The sequence below is a fragment of the Mugil cephalus genome, chromosome 9 (assembly GCF_022458985.1).
Source record: "Mugil cephalus isolate CIBA_MC_2020 chromosome 9, CIBA_Mcephalus_1.1, whole genome shotgun sequence".
In the NCBI taxonomy this organism is placed as follows: domain Eukaryota; kingdom Metazoa; phylum Chordata; class Actinopteri; order Mugiliformes; family Mugilidae; genus Mugil; species Mugil cephalus.
In genome coordinates this window covers 16,390,618-16,409,602 of record NC_061778.1, presented here as the reverse complement: position 1 = coordinate 16,409,602, position 18,985 = coordinate 16,390,618, and the positions used below count along the sequence as shown (strand labels likewise).

Here is an 18,985-nt window from a genome sequence, read left to right as displayed (position 1 = left end):
CACACAAATTCATGAAGAATGAATTCTTTCATTAAAAAAAGAATAAACCATTTTTTTCCCTTTCAAACTAAATATTTTATAGACTACCGATGATTTAGTTGAGATTACTAAAACTAACTGCAAGTTACTGGACAATACATTTTGTTGACAACTGCAAGACTATTTTTTATCACAGTGTTGCAAACAACATATTTGCCTCGTATTAACACTCTGGACGCGTCAGAGTGTCAATCCACCACCGTGCTCATTGTAACCAGTGCTTTTCTGCATAACACATGTACACGTAGTCTACGTCCACTTCTAGGAGGCCAACAATAATCATCCACTGCTGCAGACCGTGAGACTGGCTCACAGTTTACAGTGTCTCTGTAAAGTCTCACAGCATTTCAGTATCTTGAACAGTAGATAACATCAATAATCTCTAAATATGACACTCTACAGCTGACATCAATATGTAATTTTCATTTTAGTTCTTCGTTGAAGTATTTCCTGATTTATTAAGACTTATTAATGACCTATCAAGACACAGAACACACTGGACTCAATACAGAAAATCACTAAGGAATTTAAACCGTATGTAGTAAGAAACAACAACAAAAAAGGCAGAACTGATTTAATGTGTCAGTTTGTATTATTTGATAAACTGATGTAACAGAACATTATTTAGTTTCCATATGGATGCAGCAAAACATCTGGATCCTTTGTTAACTACTATTATCTCCATTAAAAGGGACACACACTAATAATAGTTTGTCACCTAAAATGCTAACAAAATTTAAAAGAAAGGTGTCATTTACTTCATTCGTTTTCACATTTATGGAGAAGGGCTCACCAAAATCTAATCACATCTTCAGCTCCAGACACTATGGGTGTAGTGTCGTTCTTTATTTATCATGTTAATAAGTACGTTCACAGATGCTAGCATGAAGATTGTACGATTTCCCTTCAGACTGAGCACGAGTATACTGCAACCATACAATTTAAGTATGAAGCCAGTGATACAAAGAGTATAGTTTTACAAATACTTTCAGTCCTCCTGCAAAACGACAGCTACAATAAAAACCTCCTGCATTCACGACAGACGAGGCTAAAGACAAAAGATAAAGTCTGACTCTGGGACAAATCCAGGTAAAAGATGGGCTCTCTGTACCATTTAACACGCATCTACTCACAGCATTCAAGTCTACAGGGACAGACTCTTCAGGCTTAGAAGAGTGGGAGAGCGGAAGAACACAGAGTTTTCCAGCAGAGTTTTGGCATCAAAGAGGCTTCAGAGGCTTGCCACTACTGACTGAGAGGAAGCCAACAGTAATCGCAGTTTGACTTCAACATCAGGATGAGGCAGGAAGGAGGACTCTTTAATTTTAATGATATAGCACCATTTAAAATGGCCACAACCCAGTGCAGCATTAGGATATGCCATGCATAATTGTAATTTAATTGTAAGTGTTGACTTTGGATGCTGACATTAAGTTAACCATTCACAGATCTTTTAGAATTATATTAAAAAAAAAAAAAAGTATTTCAGGGTGGCGGTCCATGTGACAAGATGAGGTGAAAAGAGCTGAACTTCTGAGATGCTGTTTCTTAATCCAGCTGCATTTCAAACACATGCTAAGATGTGACCTTTAAAAGAATTTGGTGACATATTGTGTTGATCAACTCTGCTCAATAGATGTGTAATTTATATGTCCAGTTTACTCATTTAACTAAAGAAAAACCAGAACATAACAAAAACAAGTAACACATTTCAACCAGTGCACATGTAATGAGAGATTCGGGTTCATCTTCACAGCGCACTACCAGTCTCTAGTGAGAGCTCGACAATATTTCAATTTTAAGATAAACACCTTGTCTGAAGTGTGTGCTTTAATGCTCCGTGATGTGGTACTCACTGATATGGGGGGCTGGCAGAATTCGAGCGGCTCGCACAGGACCATGACGCACTGAGAACAGCTCTTGGGCTTCCCCAGCCAGCTGAAAGAAAGGATTAGACTTAATGATGATGTTAAAAGACCCCAAATCAGCTTCATTAAAAAAAAATTAAAATGTTGTGCAGTGTACATTACAGATCAATAATAAAGTTAAAACATGTTCAGCCATGTTGCTTTACGAGTGGATATGTTAACGGTTTTGATGTCGTCTGCTGTCTGATGGTCCACACAGTGTGTGTCCAGAAACATCCACTCTTGTTAATTACTCCTCGGGACAAATGTTTATTTTTTCTGTACAAAACAAACTATTAAATAGCTCATGGCAGCATGAGCCTCAGGAAACGTGCACAGAAGAAAAAACAAAATTACAGCGGCAAAGGATTCTTTGTTCACGTTGTAAGAAAACCAATTTGCTTTATCTGAGTGAAACTAGTTTGCAATAGAAAGTGACAAGGTGAGGAAGGGAGGGGGAACGGGGGAACATCAACATGGCAGTCTGGTAGTTGAAGTTTCAGCCAAACCGCAAAGTACAATCTACTGAGCACGGAATAGTAGGCCCAGTGGCACTGCAATTCAAACAAGTTGACTCCGCTTACTATGACCGAGCCAACTAGGAAAAGGTTGGGGATACGGGCTAATGCAAAGTGGGCAGTAGCCTGTGGATGACTGCGCCTCAGTCTGACTGTAACCATGAAAAACACCCTGACCAGTGTTTCCAACCAACCTAAAAATCCCAGGCGTAAGCTCCTGTTTCTGATTCTACGAAAAGAAAAGTACATTATTACCTGAATGTTTCAAATAATTATCCATTACCTTATCGACAGACTGAATATTAGAGGTTGTCTGTTAGGTTCAGGAGGTTTTTCATGTGATGCTATAAATTATGTTTTTGGGTTCTTTTTGACGTTCTTTCAGCTTCAGTTTTTCATTTAGTTAATACCTCAAAATTCTCTTCAACCATTCAAATAATCTCTTTGCGGTCATCTGGCCACGCTCTAAATTCAAGGATGTGTTTAGAGGTGGTTTTGTGCAAAATGTTTTGATGCTAGGGCCAATTCACTATCTGCATGAATAAATAATGAAAAAGGCCAAAATGAATCATTTTAATCTGGAAATATCTAAACCAAGAATGACAAGACTAAGACTCAGACCAAGCAAAGTTTTCAATAATCAGTACTACACAGATATCCAGTCTAATAATCACCATTTAATTTTCCTGCACATACTCTAGTGCCCAGACAACTAAACATATAGAGTAGCCATTTTTAAGTGTAGATTAGGGCTGTCAATAGATTAAAATATTTAATCGCGATTAATCGCATGATTTTCATAGTTAATCATCATTATGGCAAATTAATCACGCTCTTTTGTATATATTTTTAAATGTATGTATATATCCTCTCATCAGTCTGTATTACCCTCATCTCTTATGTCCTTGCCCAGTTCATAACTAAATTCACATTGACAGTAAATATTGCATCTGGTTTTAAAACTGAGCCTGCCCTTCAAAAGACCCATTTCTTTATCCATTTCTGCCCGCCTACTTATTTCTTCTGCGTCTTCAGGGATTTTATGTCAGTTTTAATATTACAGGACATTTTACTGATCTCTACAGTGTGAAAGTATTTACTATGACCTCACTTTCCACAGCGTGACTGCTACTTCGATCACCTCCTGAACTCCCAAACTACAACTTGGGCCGAGGCAATGTTGAAAATAATTTATCTTTGACAGCCCTAGCATGCAGAATATACATTTATATAAAAAAACAAATAAATAAATAGTAGAAAAAACAAAATATTGCATTACCAGCAGTTGCTTGTTCAAACGTTTGACAGTTTTTGTGTTTTGTTTTGGTCGATCAAAGGAAAGCAAAGGAATGGGTCAACTAAAGGCTGTCCCATCCGAGCGGATTAGAAAGTTTGTTGCATTTCTGGTCTTTATTACAGAGGGAATACCACCACTTTAATGGATGCCTTTGTGTGTGTGTGTGCTTCATGCGTTCATACAGCGTGTGATGCCAGTATATTAGGTCAATGGCCTGCGTGGCTCTTGGCAGTGTCTGCCGTGTGTAGTGGCACATTGTTCTAAGTGCAGAATGCCCCACTTTTTCTTTTATGCGTTAAATTACAGTGAAGCCTGCATTATCACTTAACTAGTGCTTTAATCTGTTAAACCCATCTGAGGGGATGATCGCCCTTTTGTGCAATTAGTAGCTTTTTCAAAAGTGGCGGATTTGGAGACGCTTTTTTATTTATTTTTTATTATTATTATTTTATTATATTCAAAGTGCTTGAGACCCAGCGGTGGTAGATTAACACTGGAGGCAGAAGCAGGTTATAGGAACACTGATAGCAGGAATAAAAGGAGGTTGGCGGCAGGGCAGGATTCCTATACAGGCAAATGGACCTGCGACGGAGAATAATGGAATTTGCTGGATTAAAATGAGAAGAGGGGAGGGCCGGAGGTTAATGCGCTGGGTTATTGTGCATTACCCGTCTGCTCATCCTCGCCTTACATGGCTCTATGTGACATCCGCTGCCATCAACAACATTCCCAGCATTACATTAGTGGCTCGGCGTATGTAATATGCCAAATTGCTTTTTTCAAAGTTGTTTTCCGTGCAGGCAGCGATTCATTATATTCATTTCATTTGTGGCTCGGGATGTTTTCGTGAAGTCGCAGTGTCTGCTCTTCTGTTTTAATCTCTCAAATGTAATGCCATAAGCTGTGAACAGATATCTGGGCCATATTCACAAGTGGATACGCTCACTAACACAGCGCCGGACATATTGGAGGTTTGGAGAGAGCAGGTGCTTCGGGGATCGGACAGTAACAGGTGTTTGTTGATGGCCTTCCACAAAATGCAGCATTAAAACGATAAGAGTGGTGCAGCATTACTTGTTGCGCTGAAAAACAAATAGAATTTTTTTTCTTTTTTTTTATTTAAGCCGAACTGAACTCACATAAGCACGGTTCTGGTAACGGTTATACTGAAGACGACACTTGACACAACAGCAGCGTATAACAAAGTGATGACACGTTCTATTATTTACTGGCTACAAAACCATAAAAACAAATCAGACAATACATTTCACAGCAGAAAAAATTAAAGGCACCCTGAGGGCTTTTGGCGTAAACAAACTAAAGTTATGCTTACATTCAGTGTTACTCACCAAAACACCCTGTGCGCATTCTTGAGCTCTAACAAACATCCCGAGTGCATTTCCCTCCTCATAAAACACTCGCAACACTTTTAAATCCAGCATTGTTTACATGCGTGTTTACTTGCAGTCTTCTTCCTCTTCCCTGTATTTGTTAACGCGTTGCTGCATATCTGCATGTTAGCATCATCAGTGGACCAGTGGAATTTAGTGACAGAGAAACAGCCAAATAGAGAGAGAAGGTTAAACGGGACACCTGTAATTTTGAGTATTTGCAGGAATATATATCATGCTGTATATCTATTTAAGTTCAAAACACTTATAAAGGTTTGGCCACTTGTTGGAATTTAAATTCCGGACCTCAATGACAAAACGGAAGAAATGGCCAATGTAGATATTGTTAGGAGAATAAGGACTTGCAGATATGATTTCTTTTAACAAATTAAAAAAAAAAAAACTATGTCTAGCTACAAACTTTTGAAGGAGAAATATAGACAAACTTCCCATCTGTCACTAGCTTCGTTAGCACAGATTAGAATGCCTACTTAACACTACATTCTGTCCAGTTTGAAATGTATACACAGGTCTCGTCAGAATATGTTAAAAGATCAAATATAAATATCAAAGACCTGTTTTAGAAGGCTAGAGAAATTCATATGCTTTTAACTTTCTTCGTGTAAGTTGGACTTTAGCGTGTGGATTACAGCTACACGCAACACTTATATAAATTATATAAATATGTCTCATATGTAAGACAGAGGGATGTTGTAATGCTCTCGGTTCCCAACACATTCACCGACACCTGGCGCAGACGTCTTTCTCCAAGCATTTCTTCTCAACACGTATGTGGACAGACAATTAGTCCACGACCGTCTGTCTCTTATCAGCCTGCGGCGGACGACACCTCCCCGGCGCGAGGCGACGGTAATCTACATCGACTAAACACCTCTGTCAGCATCCATACAAACCAGTCAGGGTCCCCCGTCTCGCGAGCGTGTGAAAGCGCGTGTGTACACGTGTATGTTCCTAATCTGCCGGGCTATTACAGAGGGTGTTGGCTTAGCAACTGTCACAAACACTTCACAGCCACTCGAGAGCCAGAGACCGAGGCACCTTCAGTGCTTACTTAAAACCCTGCGAAAAAACACAACCCAGGAACATCCCGTAAACTTTGAAAACGGAAAGAAAAACAATGAGGAAAGGACGGTGAGAGACAACACGCCGGACCGCGCTGGGCGTAACACAATTGGCGTCGGCCGAAACAGAGAGGGCGAAAGAGCCTCACCGAGTCTGCAGTATATTTTCGCTGGGTGTGTGTAATGTGGCTAAAACAGCTGTAATCGTGTGCTGCTCCATAATGACTGCAACAGAAAATCTGCTCGCTGCACAGGAGTTGCCACATCACAGTGGCCAATGTGTGTGATCACTGGTAAAGTAAGAGCGTGCCCTTCTACGCGAGGCCTGTGGATGTTTATAAAGAGACTGATTAAGGACTTTGGGGTGTTTAGATCTCACAGGATGTATGTGAAGTTTGCGTGTTTCAGTGACAGCCTCTACATGAAAGGCGATACTCGGTGAGCGAAGCCTCCGCGGCGTTGTGGATAATTTGTAAAGTTGCAGGGCCGACAAAATCTTCTAATGATTTTCCAAGTCTGAAATTAACAAAGTCAAGATTTTACACAAAATAACTTGACCGTCCCTCTTTGTAGAGGGTTGATGTTTATTGGCCCGGCGATCGGAACGAATAAATATGAAAATGCACTTAAACACAATGACCAAACAGAAGGCATGTGTTCCGCCGTTACCAGGCTCCACCTTTAGTTTTACATGAACGCATGTTTAAATGAGTGAGTCCCATCTGACTGATGAGCGGCAGAGATCATCCTTCTTCTTATATCCGAGCTTACTTAAAGGTCTCCGTCTTGCGGCGGCTTATTACATCACGTCAGCGACGGTGTGTAGCAGAGCATAAATGAACTTTACTTTGTGTTTACAAGGGGCGGACACTAATTTAAATAGACCACCTGTGAAGGCAGGCCAATCCAGCAGCCCTGCAACGACTTAAAATACTTGTGAAAATGAGTTAATCACTGTAACTCCATGGTTGATATAAAGTAGTTATTTACCTTACACCACAGTACAGTGTAAGATAACAGTAAAAAGGTGTCAACAATAAAATCTCATGTTCTCTGTGTTATGTTGGTATTGTGCTACATGGCTGTTTTCTTGTCTACAGTTCTTGGATATAATTATTTACAGTTATCCACACAGCTCCTAATAACATGCATAAATATGTTTTTATGCATAAAAGAGTCTGGAGTGCTTCGGTCACACCTGTACAGAGGCTTCCACAGTAGCCATATGGTACAACTGATTCTAACGGACACACATGCAATCTATTTGATCTCTGCCTTTAACCTAAAGTGAGCACACTTAGACAAGTGGACAGCCACACACGGCGTCTTTCCAGGCACCTAACCCCTGGACATGGAGAGTTTCAAGCCAGTGCCATCCCAGTCATCACAGCTGCTTCTCTAACCCCTGCTCCACTGCTCCCACTCATTCACTGCATCCGGCTTGTTGTGTGCGCTTGAACTAATGTTTCTTTCTGACTTCTCACATTTTATTTAGCTGCAGTGGTAAACATGGTCAGTGGGAGCCTGGAACTTGTGTCACTGCCTTGAGAAGCCCCCGGCCGAATATCGCCGATAACGTGGTCGATGCTGACACCTAGTGGACGTAGAGTGGTACTGCAAACAAAGAGTTGAGACTAAACAGTTACCAAAGTTTAATTTAACAAACCAGAGATTACTGTTAGTCAAAGTTAATTGTAGGGCTCCGGGATTTCCACATAAGCATATTTGAATGTGTTTTGAAATAGCTTTCAACTGTATTTTTGCAATTGTATTGTTTTCCAACTGGGTTTTATGATGTTATTGTTTGTGTTATGTGTTTCAAATCATTTTTATGTCGTATTCGAGCTTGTCATTCATCTGTGAAGTCCTCAACGAGAGAAGTCTTTCTAAAAATGAAGTCATCCCTTTGAGAACCAGAGTTAATCATTAACGCCTGCTGACAGTTGCAGCAGAAACAAAAGAAGGACTTTCAATTACAACTAACAGTGCACTAAATTGTGCTGTTGCATTTCATTCGAGTGAATCTCTGGGACTGTTTGACAACTGGACATTTCATATAAAATGGGTAACGCAGTTTAAAGAAGGAAAATTAAAAGTTGCTTTTATTGTAGGGTGTGGGGGGAATGTTGTAGCGCGTAATATGTGTTTTAGGCACCTTGTTTGTAGAGGTGGTGTGATAAATAAACTTGACAGAAAATGACTGGACTCAGATGGGACTTTTGAACCCGGTAAGAACATACAGTTCACATCATCAGGTCACACAATCAATTGTAAAGACAGTCTGTCAACAGTAAGGATTTTTTCTTTTTTTTCCAGTAGCTGGTAACGTTGATCAACTATGTCAATTTATTCTTCTGATAAATGCTTTGCTTGTTTTTTTGTGTGTGTTGAATTTTAAAGGGTCTATCAGAACTGCACAACAGAGACCTTTGATTCCTTTCACCAGACCCATAAATATGAAGTTATCGTCTTTATCGAAATTATGGCACAAAAGGACCAGGTAAAAAAAAAAACATTTTAAGTGCTTTCAGTTGTGTGACTTACAGATACGTTCCAGATCTGCATGCCGTCGGTATAGCCAATCATGAGGCAGAGGGGAGGGTCCGAGGTGCCACTGTGCATCTCGATAAACTCCGGGTTGCGGGAAGTGTCTGTGCAAAAAGAAAAAAAAAAAAATTAATAAGGATTTAATTTTGAACATCCAGCTCAATCACAAACAATACATGCATGACATAACCCAAGGCTTTCTGCATTATTATGTTTCTGTCTCTCCCTCATTCTTTGTGTTTGTCCTTGTGTTTGCCTCTCTGTGTGTGCTTCTCTTGCTCTGCAACAGTCCACCTCTCAAGCTCTGCAGGGTATTTACGCCTTTCTTCATTCACACCCCGCATGTTCATCGGGCCTATCTTCTCTGTAACTACCTCAGGTGACTAATGTGAGCTCTAGCTTTTGTCTTTGATTATTCCTCTCTGCAAGGCAAAGACAAGGCAAACACAAGGACAAAAGACATTGTTCACCAAGTCTTACTCAGCCTCATTACTTTTACCTGCTATTGATAGAAACGCCTCTTCTCCATGTTCTTCTCCACGAGTCCATGTTCTGCATCTGGGTTTATTTTGCTTTGCTTTGTGACGGTTCTGCGTTTTCTATAGTCTTTGTTTCATAACCCACCACATATCTATCAGTGATTTATTATTTTACCTTTGGTCCATTCTATGTACCCTGAATACTTTCTCAAATGACTGCTTTGTTATTTTATATTTACCATATACAGTTCAACATATATACAACAACATACACTCACTTGCCACTTCATTAGGTACACCTGTTCAATTGCTTGTTAACACAAATAGGTTGCTGGTGCCTGACGGGCTGGTTTCAGTGTTTCAGAAACTGATGATCTACTGGGATTTTTACAGAGAATGGTCCGAAAAAGAGAAAATATCCAGTGAGCGGCAGTTGTGTGGACGAAAATGAGAAACTGAGACTACAGTTCACACAAGCTCACCAAAATTTGACAGCAGAAGATTGGAAAAATATTGCCTGGTCTGACGAGTCTTGATTTCAGCTGCAACATTCAGATGTCAGGGTCAGAATTTGGTGTAAACAGCATGAAAGTACGGATCCATCCTGCCGTGTATCAACGGTTCCTTGGCACACTTTGGGCCTTTTAGAACAAACTGAGCATGGTTTAAATGCCACAGCCTACCTGAGAATTGTTTCTGACCGTGTCCTTCCCTTTTTATTGCCTTAATCGGACTAAACACGTTAGCCTGATTAAAATCAGAGTTCTCATTGTCTGATTGAGACACCCAGAGAATGTGATTGGAATTCGGTTTTCTCCAGCATGTACACAGTCAATCACAGTTTTCATTTAGATAATGCGTGTGCACATGCTCCACAACCGCTGCATCAGCGTGTGACCCCGGAACAACAACATCCAAGAAAGCCAGTCGCAGAAGAAGAACAAGATAAACGGAGCCTGTAGAAGAACCGTCTGAGGGATAGCATGCATCTTATCTGCACCAGAAGTAGCGCGAACATTACGTACGTGATTAAAAATGTACTATTATCCCTATGGTTAATGTCTGAAATGCCAGTCTGCCGCATGAACGACTCTTGTTTATTATATGATTATATGACATAATAGGTCAACCCGGAAATCGGGCCGTATTAACGTGGTATTAACCTGCTGAAAAGACACATATCACCACCTAGTGTGGAGGAGGAGGACATATTCCTGTCAATTATTCAACTTTCTTCCGCTGCATAAAACTGGAACACAGACTGAGGTCAGACAGTAGAATTTTGAGTACAGCTCGATTAAGCTCTGCATGTAAACGTGTGTGTAGGCAGTTCTGAGGGTAAAAGGGGTCCAACATTTTACTAGCAAGGTGTATCTAATTTTAAACACAGAACACAGAGATGACTGTACTGAAGCGAATACTAAAACCTTCGTTAACCACGAAGACTCACCGTTGACATCAGCCTTCTCAAAGCGAACCCAAATGATTTTCTCTTTTTCATCAGTGGGTGGAGCGCCGGTATATGCCTGAGTTTGAACAGTCAAAAAGAGAAATAGAACAATATTGAGTGTGTTAGTCCAGCATAAGGCCCCTGTGGCGGATGAAAGAATAAATGACACTGCCAGCTGAACAAAATATGGATGTTTTGCTATTTCTCTGTAGCTTCCTCAACACCACAGTGTTCTGTGCACGCAGGTTCGTCAGTAGCACGTGGCCGACTGATCTGTCAAACTACAGTTGATTTTTCCACTCATTCACACAGTTAACACACAAGAAACTCAAAACTCGCTTTACAAATTAAAATCAGTAGCGCGCGAATGGAGGAAAGTTACCTGGGGGACCACATCCTGCAGGAAAGTCACTACACTTTCCATGTACGACTGCTCCCTGCAAGAGCAAATGGATCATGTCATTGCCAGCGAGATATTACACTGTAATGTTCCTCTTCCTGTATGCTTTTTTTCAAAAAACATGATAAAGTCTAAGTGGGAAAATATTTAAAGGACTGTATAAACTATACAACATTTATACAAACATTTATGCAAACAATTCCATTTTCTTTGTGGTCAGGTTCATGGACACATAGTACAGACATCTACAGACACACAGCACATATAATATCATGGTCACACATATTTCTGATACAATAAGAAGTAGAGATTTCTGTCCTTACGTAGCAGCTTGTGCTCTCACCAACACCCCTCCAGCACAGCGACTCGGCCTGCGCGGGGAGTCCGATGCCATTTTGAGTGAATTTTTCCTGATGAAGTAAAAACGGGACAAGGGGACAATCAAACTGCATGTACGCAGGATGCAAAAGTTATCATAAAACTAACTTTTCTTTGAAGAGTCACCAAGTGCAGCGTTAATAAGTGTAGTTTTCGATTTAGTCTGAATGGCAGCCTACACAAAGCTGACCAAGACAAAGTCTTCACACGTCCCTACGAATAGGCTTTTATATTATTATTGTCTAAATCAGAGAAGAGAAATGTTTCATACCACAGAATGTTTCTTTATAAATTGCTAAATCAATTCACGAATGAACTGGCACTATCAAAGCCAAATGTGTGTAAAATGCATTACACTGGATGACGGAAGCCCATAAACCGCTAATGCAAGGAAAAGAAAATAAGCTATAATCAAGTGGCAGGAAGGAGCTAGTGCTTCTTTAACCACACAACCATGACCTTGGTGTTTGATGACGAGAAGTGTGTCTCAAAGAGTAAGTTAAAGTGGCAAACAGCTGAGCCTTACGCCCTGCGGGAGATCATTTAATATTTTATCATAACGAGGAGACGACAACAAAACTCACAAACCTCAAGGACAGAAAAATTCTATTCTCCTATTACACTTTTATTTTCTTTATTGAGAAAAAATAGAGAAGACTCATTATATTATTGAAAGCATACAACATGGATGGTCAATTGTAGCTTCCAGAGTCACTGGGTCACGAGTGTTGATGTGACGGAAGAAAGAAGGAGTCAGATGAATCTTACAGTGTTTAGGGATACGCTGTGGGTTCGGACGCAGCCAAATGTAGCAAAGAAATTGGAAAGCGCTTCGCAGTGCAGATGTAGAACGCTTCGTAGCATTCAGTGAAAGCAACTCAGGAGTGGAATATTCTGCACTGGCACCTAATCTCAACCTAACTGAGCAGAACACAAAACTCAAAACAACAAGTGAAGACAGGTGCAGTAAAGTCCTGCCAAACGATTACAAATGTGGAAACCCGTTCCGTGGTGATGTCCGTGAGTGCCAAGCTTTAGGCAAATCATCCTGAACGAGGTATTACAAGATAAACATGTCGTTCTGGTTGAGATCTGAGCAAGGTGCGTGAGCAAGGCCACGTCCAGATGTCATCTGTCCAATACGTTATGGTCTGGTCTAGGTGGCTGCTACATGTCTAAGTAACATGCCACATGAATGCCAGGTCCAAATGTTTCCCAGCAGAACGTAGAACTGTCAGAACGTGGTCAACAATATTCACTTCTCCTGTCAGTGGTTTTAACGTTGTGGCTGATCGGTGTACACCAAGCCACTCACACACGTTTAAATACTACTTCTACACAAGGTCTTTGGGTAACAGTACTACAGCTATTCTTAGCTAACATGGCATTCAAAGAGCTGTGTGACATCATGATGATCAATTTCTCACAGGTGTCAAACATACAGCCTGCCACAGGGTCTGATCTGGACCGCAGTATGAATCTGCAAGGCGCGAAAATTACAAAGACTCTAATTTATCAATGAAAATAACTGTTATGTCTAATGTGTCCACTGTTTTAGTAAGAGGAGTGTACAGAACACAACACTGACACCCAGGACTCAACAGCAGACAGCAAAGAGCCCAAACTGCATTTATTGTTCTTAAGAAATTTCATTTTATTTTATGGGATAGTTTATTAAATGTCACCCAATGATAGCTGAGATAGGCTCCAGCACACCCTAGTGAGGACCAAGTTTTGGTAAAAGATGAGATTAGTTTATTAAACGTAAACATTCTCCTATTTTACTTGTTCTTCTTCGCACTAAAACAAATGGACCTGGCCCTGCTTAAGATAAAATTGTGGTGTGTGCAGTCCCCAAACTAAAATGGGTTTGGCATCACCTGGTCTAAGGGGTATTGCAGAAAAGTACCCCAAATCAATGGCATTCATTCAACCCCTTTAATAAATACTGAATGTCCAAAGCTGTGCCTTCTTTCTTTACCTAAAATATACGTCCAACCTCTTATAGAAGGAATGACAAAGGCAGAATACTGAAACATCTGCTGGCACAACAACAGCATCCTCAAGACACAACATTGTATAAATACAAGCAGAAAGCTTGAGTATGAAGCACAGACACGTCTCTGGCAACATTGAACTGTCTTCATATTATCTCGAAACAGCTACCGGGACTGACAAGACCACTGAACAGTGTATGCAAGGACACTAAAGGCGATATCATCACACGAGCCAAACCCTTACGCAACGGTATCAACAGCAGGAGAGAGACGAGGCTATTTCTAATGAGCAGTGTCCCTCGTGTTTGTAGAGGATGAGCTTCTTCAGCAGGCTGAGACATTTTAGCTCTCTCGGCCTCCATAACACGTCCCGAAGATGTATCCACGCAACCACTGTGACAACTGTCCAGGCAACACAGCACCGCTACAGGCTAACGCTAAAGTTGTGAAGACAGATGGGAGCTAACTTAGCCTGCTAGCTTTGGCTAATATAACTCGGGTTATTGTGGTGTAAAAGCGACGCGGCGTTTCAATAAGACATTATTTTAGAGCAAATACAGACACGAACCGTGGTGTTGTGAGCTGGTAGTCCCGTTGGATTTGCACTTGTGTCGGTGGCCCAAATATCTCTTGGGAGAAAAGAAAAAAAAAACAAACCAGAAAAAAAATGTCAAAACACAAGCAGGCTAGATTTGCGGAACTGTGTTGTGTCTCTGGCAGCCAATCACAGCACAGACACACTGTGGTCCAGCCAATCAAGCGGCAGTAAAGGCGGGGCTAATGACGACGTCGCCTATTAGAAAAGAGGCACGCACATATTAAAATATGAACCCCGTGTCTTGTACTGTAGCGAAGAGAAGAGTAATAAGCTTTTTTCTCATTAAAAGTTACAAACACCGAGGAGTTGTAGTACTGCACCTGTCATTACCGTGTGGTATCGCGAGACTGCGCTGTAAATTGGCATCAATATTATTCACAACCATCTAAATTAAGGGTTTCAAACATGCGGTCCGGGTGCTAGAACCGGCCTCTCAGAGGGCGGAGTCTGGCCCGCGGGTTGAATATATTGGGATGAAATGTGAAAAGTACATTGAGTACATTAAATGCTATTTTTCAATAAAACTGTCTGGTTTGTCCACTAGGGGTCGCGCTATTTTGGTAAGAGTAACGGACATAACACAACACTGGGACCCAGAACTGAGCAGCACAGAAAAAAAATTACATTTATTTTTCTTAACCCTTTATGAAAATATTGAAATACTTGGAAATTCGAAATTCCGACCCTAGAGTGTTAGTCGGATAGTAAAGCATCCGTTTACTGTTTTAATATTGTGATTTTATTACTATTATTATTATTTTTAATTATTATTAGTATTATTATTATTATTTGCATGGAAAAAATCAAGAACATAAGTGCTGATTCAGGCACTTGTCAACATACACATTGTCACATTACACAACATTAGGCCACTTCTTCATGGTACCAATCAAAGCAATTATGCTCAGTGTTCATGCAGAGGTGGACCTAGCAGACCACATTTGACAAGGACTTGACCTGAAAATGTTATTAAATTCCACGTGCTTCTGAGAGGCACAGGGACGCAATTTAAAATGCGTGCCTAAGTTACCAAATATGGTTTCTTGCCCCATAAAGCAATTTCAGGTTGTTCTGTAAAAGGATAGTCTTAAATTAAACGAATATTACATATTCACAATGTGTTTGTACTGACAGGTGCCATAATAATAAGATTATCAGTGACATTATATTATGGCACTATAATGGCTGTTCGGTGTATAAGAAGATGATGACATATGGCAGAGACACTCCAGCACTGTGGCACTTGTCTTTATGTGCACACACGAGAAAAAAAAAGTAAAGTTCAAGGACAAGCATGCTGCAATCGTCTCCTGTCGCTTGTAGAAATGAAGCACCGGTGTGCACACACAGTGGCTTCAGCAGTTCATTCAGAACATCATCATACACCCACACATTAGCACTGTTGCTCATTACTGACCTCCTATTACTTAGCAGAAACCAAGAACTCATCCCCTATTCATGCTTCCTCAATGGAACTAGTTTATCCTGTCCTTTTGATTCTTATTACTCTTGTTGTGCAGACCAAAAGACTGAAACTGCCAATAATTTGAGAAAAGCAACTTAAAATGAACAAATAGATCAGACATCAACTCTCAGCATCTCAGTAAGTCATCTAGGTCCATACCCCATAATGAACAATGCTGAAAAATAAAACAGTAAAATCTTGCAATATCATATTGTCTGCAAATTTGACATTCACGGTGTTGTTGGGAAGAAAGAGTGAGTCCAATAAATGCAAAACAGTAGTTGCAGGTTACAGCTGCTTCAGTTCAGCCTCACTTATACTAAGCTTTAAATCAACGGCTATGCTGGCATTATGTTCGAGGACAAATTTATAAACTTGATGACAAGTTGTTCAGCCCTAGTAACAGCAAAGCATAAATCATGATGCTGCCTCCACCTTACTTTAGCTTTGGGATGTTGTTTTCATGTTGATATGAACAGATCTTTTTTTTTTCAAAGTCAACTTTATTGTCAAGTCTGTCATGTGCAACACATATACAGAACTGGAATTACATTCCTCAAAGGTCTACGTTGCAGCAACTATGCAAAAAGTGTAAACATAAAATGATGGAGTCAGAGGTAGCTCAGTATAGAAAATCACTTCTTGCAGAGCTAAGTTTGGATGGATGACTGTCTAAAAGACTTTGTAACCCCTCACTGGTTTATGCAAATCAGCAGTTCTTAAGGATCCTTTTTTTGCAAGGCTCAGTTCACTGCTTGGTTGTTTTCTACTGTTTCTAGTGTTGTTTCATTGAACTATTGAAAACATAGAGTGTATATTAATAAGGGCAGAAGAGGACTCTTCCGCTTACATTAACCTTTTATGGGACAAGCAACCATCCGCTGTTGGGTAACTTCAGCACACATTTAAACTGTGACCCCGCGTCTCTCAATGAGGTTTAGAGCCATGTGGTTTTCGACGAGCCAATCAAGATCGAGGAAACATCAAATGTCAGATGTGGTCTGCAAGGACCACCTCATGAATGCTGAGCATAACTGCTTTTTTAGGTAGCATGAAGACCACAGGTCTAATTTTTTTCTAATGTTATAATGTTGACAAGTGTCTGAATCAGCACTAACGTTCTATCGGTCTAAATATATAATACACACACACATATATATAGTTAAGGGGAATGAACCACATATGGAAACTCCAGTGATCTTGATCTTCTACATGAACATGAAAAATTTAGACAAATTTCAAAGTCGTCTTATTTCCTACAATACAATACAGTTGAAATGTTGAATTTCCAAGCATTTCAATGAGTGCCCTATAAGGGGTTAACTTTCTTAGGCAAGTTAGACAACAGCATTTTGTTGTTGGCAGCATTTTCACCCTCGCTAAACAAGCTAAAAAACAAAAAGTATCGCATTGTTAGAGCCCCTTTTCCAAAGGAAAATATTGTTTGTTTTCCCCGAACTAAAAGACATTCTTGCCTGATGACACGGCCACCCACCGCGGCGTGGTTTGCTGGTTGCGAGCACTGCGGATGCCAGTCGCCTGGAGCAACGAGCGGTAATTTGATTGACAGAAGAGAGACGATACAAATTCAAACAAGAGAGCTGCTCACCAAACAAATCTCAAAATGTTTGTCTGCCAAACAAGAGGAGCTGTTTACATGTGTAGACGGCTCCTCGGGAGACATCCCTAACCCCGCCATTGATGGTGTTACGTTCAGATTTGTCCCAATGGCTTTGTTGTATTGTGTAAAAAATATGCAGAAAAGAAGTCGTTTCTGCACGGGAAAAACGCCACACAAGGGAAAGAACATGTTTGCATGTAGCCTCTTTGTACTTACTAGCATATCGATTAGTAACTGTAATTTAACCACATATATTTTCCAAGTAACTGTGGCTGGTTACATCCCACCACTGACAGTTTGTGTGTGGTGTCTGAGCAGAGTTTAGCTCCGAGCGCATGATCTACCCTGCAGACGGTGAGCTCCAGCATCACCTCTTGTTTGACATCATGAATGACTTAATTAAATCACTGACCAGCATAAATTCTCATCGTGCTGAACACACATATATGCACGCAGGCAGACACACAAAGGCGGCGAGGGAGGAAACCATTCAGCATGAGCTGTTGTGATGTAATTACTTTTCATTTGATGTGAAAAATTATTCAAAGTCAATGAGACGGAAAGTGTTCTGCAGTCTATCACAGGAACTGGCATTGTTTACTTCCCCTCCAGCACATCATTTGCTCTATCTCGCAGTCACAATTATTCTCTCTGTCTTACTGTCATACACATTCCACTACAGTGTATCACATGCCTCATTTAACTAGGCGCCGGTGTGCGCATGCGTGCGCGCCATACCTTGTGTTTCTGGTGCTGCATTGTGTTTTTGTTTTTTTCTTCTTCTTTTTTTTTTGGTCTATTTGTATTCATTTGGACGTCAGCTGGTGTTGCGATGCATCTGTTAGAAGATAAATCTCCTGCTTGCTGAGCTGTGCTAACAAACATCACCGTGCTGTATGCTTTTGTATACCTCATTTACATTAGATATGAAGATTGTGCGTGGATATCTTATTCGGATAAAGAAACTACGTGAAATTATGTTATGTGTTGTTGAGGATGAAAATTATTTTACTTAACTCATGAAGTTTTCCTATTATTATTGTTAATATAATATATTTCTTTGCACAAAATCAGGAGGTTATGGCAGATCAGATCAGTGCAGTATTTTTCATTGTGGAGCATTTTCTTTTGATTAAACTTTTTGGATATGTGCTCCTTATGTGTCATGTGGTCATCTCAACAGTATGGGCTGAGAGCAGCATGGTGCAGGACATTTGAAAGGTCTGAAACCCTCAGTCTTCTCACTATGTTTAATGAAGTCTGACACAAATACCATTTCAAATAAAATGCACACATGTTGTCATCAGCACTATGTGATTTAATATTTTGCAAGTTATGGTGATGTGTTTTAAGCTTTCCATGTAGCATGTACCATACTGAAAGGAGATGTTCAGTATTACTGCCAAGACAGAGGTAGACACTCCTTTATTCCAGTGACTACAAGTTATCAACCAGATAACAAATCCAGGTTAAATGCTGCATGTCACGACCGGGAGCAAAATGTGTGTTACGATGGGGGCTCCAAATATTGGGCAGACTCGAAAGTTACCACAGTATCACAAACATCTCATCAGAACAAGGATGCGGGATTTGGAGAAAGGTCTTGCGGTAACCGACTGAAAATACCACCTCTGCGTTTGCCGTGTCTCCCCACAGAGAGGACGTCTCCGTGCAGACACCATTCTGCAGTGTTCGCCTCGGCCCACCTGATGGCAGTGTGACTCCAGCTCTGAAACTCCCCCTGAATCCTCCCTCTTTGTTCTCCTGCCAATTTTGCCTCTTCTGCTGCCCCCCACCCTCTACCCCATAAACACAC

General features: G+C 40.5%; 1 protein-coding gene across 3 annotated transcripts in view; it reads right to left on the bottom strand.

Annotated features, from left to right (window-relative positions):
- The window catches only part of bcas3 (BCAS3 microtubule associated cell migration factor), a 282,772-nt gene extending 268,445 nt beyond the window's left edge, over positions 1 to 14,327 (bottom strand). Inside the window, exons 1-6 of one of the 3 annotated variants that reach the window (XM_047593530.1) lie at positions 14,054 to 14,327; positions 11,434 to 11,520; positions 11,093 to 11,147; positions 10,711 to 10,786; positions 8,779 to 8,885; positions 1,896 to 1,977 (exon numbers count right to left, since the gene is read on the bottom strand). In XM_047593530.1, the coding sequence (XP_047449486.1) occupies positions 1,896 to 1,977; positions 8,779 to 8,885; positions 10,711 to 10,786; positions 11,093 to 11,147; positions 11,434 to 11,504 (391 nt within the window). In that variant the 5' untranslated portion in view covers positions 11,505 to 11,520; positions 14,054 to 14,327. The remainder of the gene's footprint in view (positions 1 to 1,895; positions 1,978 to 8,778; positions 8,886 to 10,710; positions 10,787 to 11,092; positions 11,148 to 11,433; positions 11,521 to 14,053) is intronic. The other 2 variants (XM_047593528.1, XM_047593529.1) reach the window with 2 other exon arrangements.
- Between the last annotated feature and the right edge of the window lie 4,658 nt (positions 14,328 to 18,985).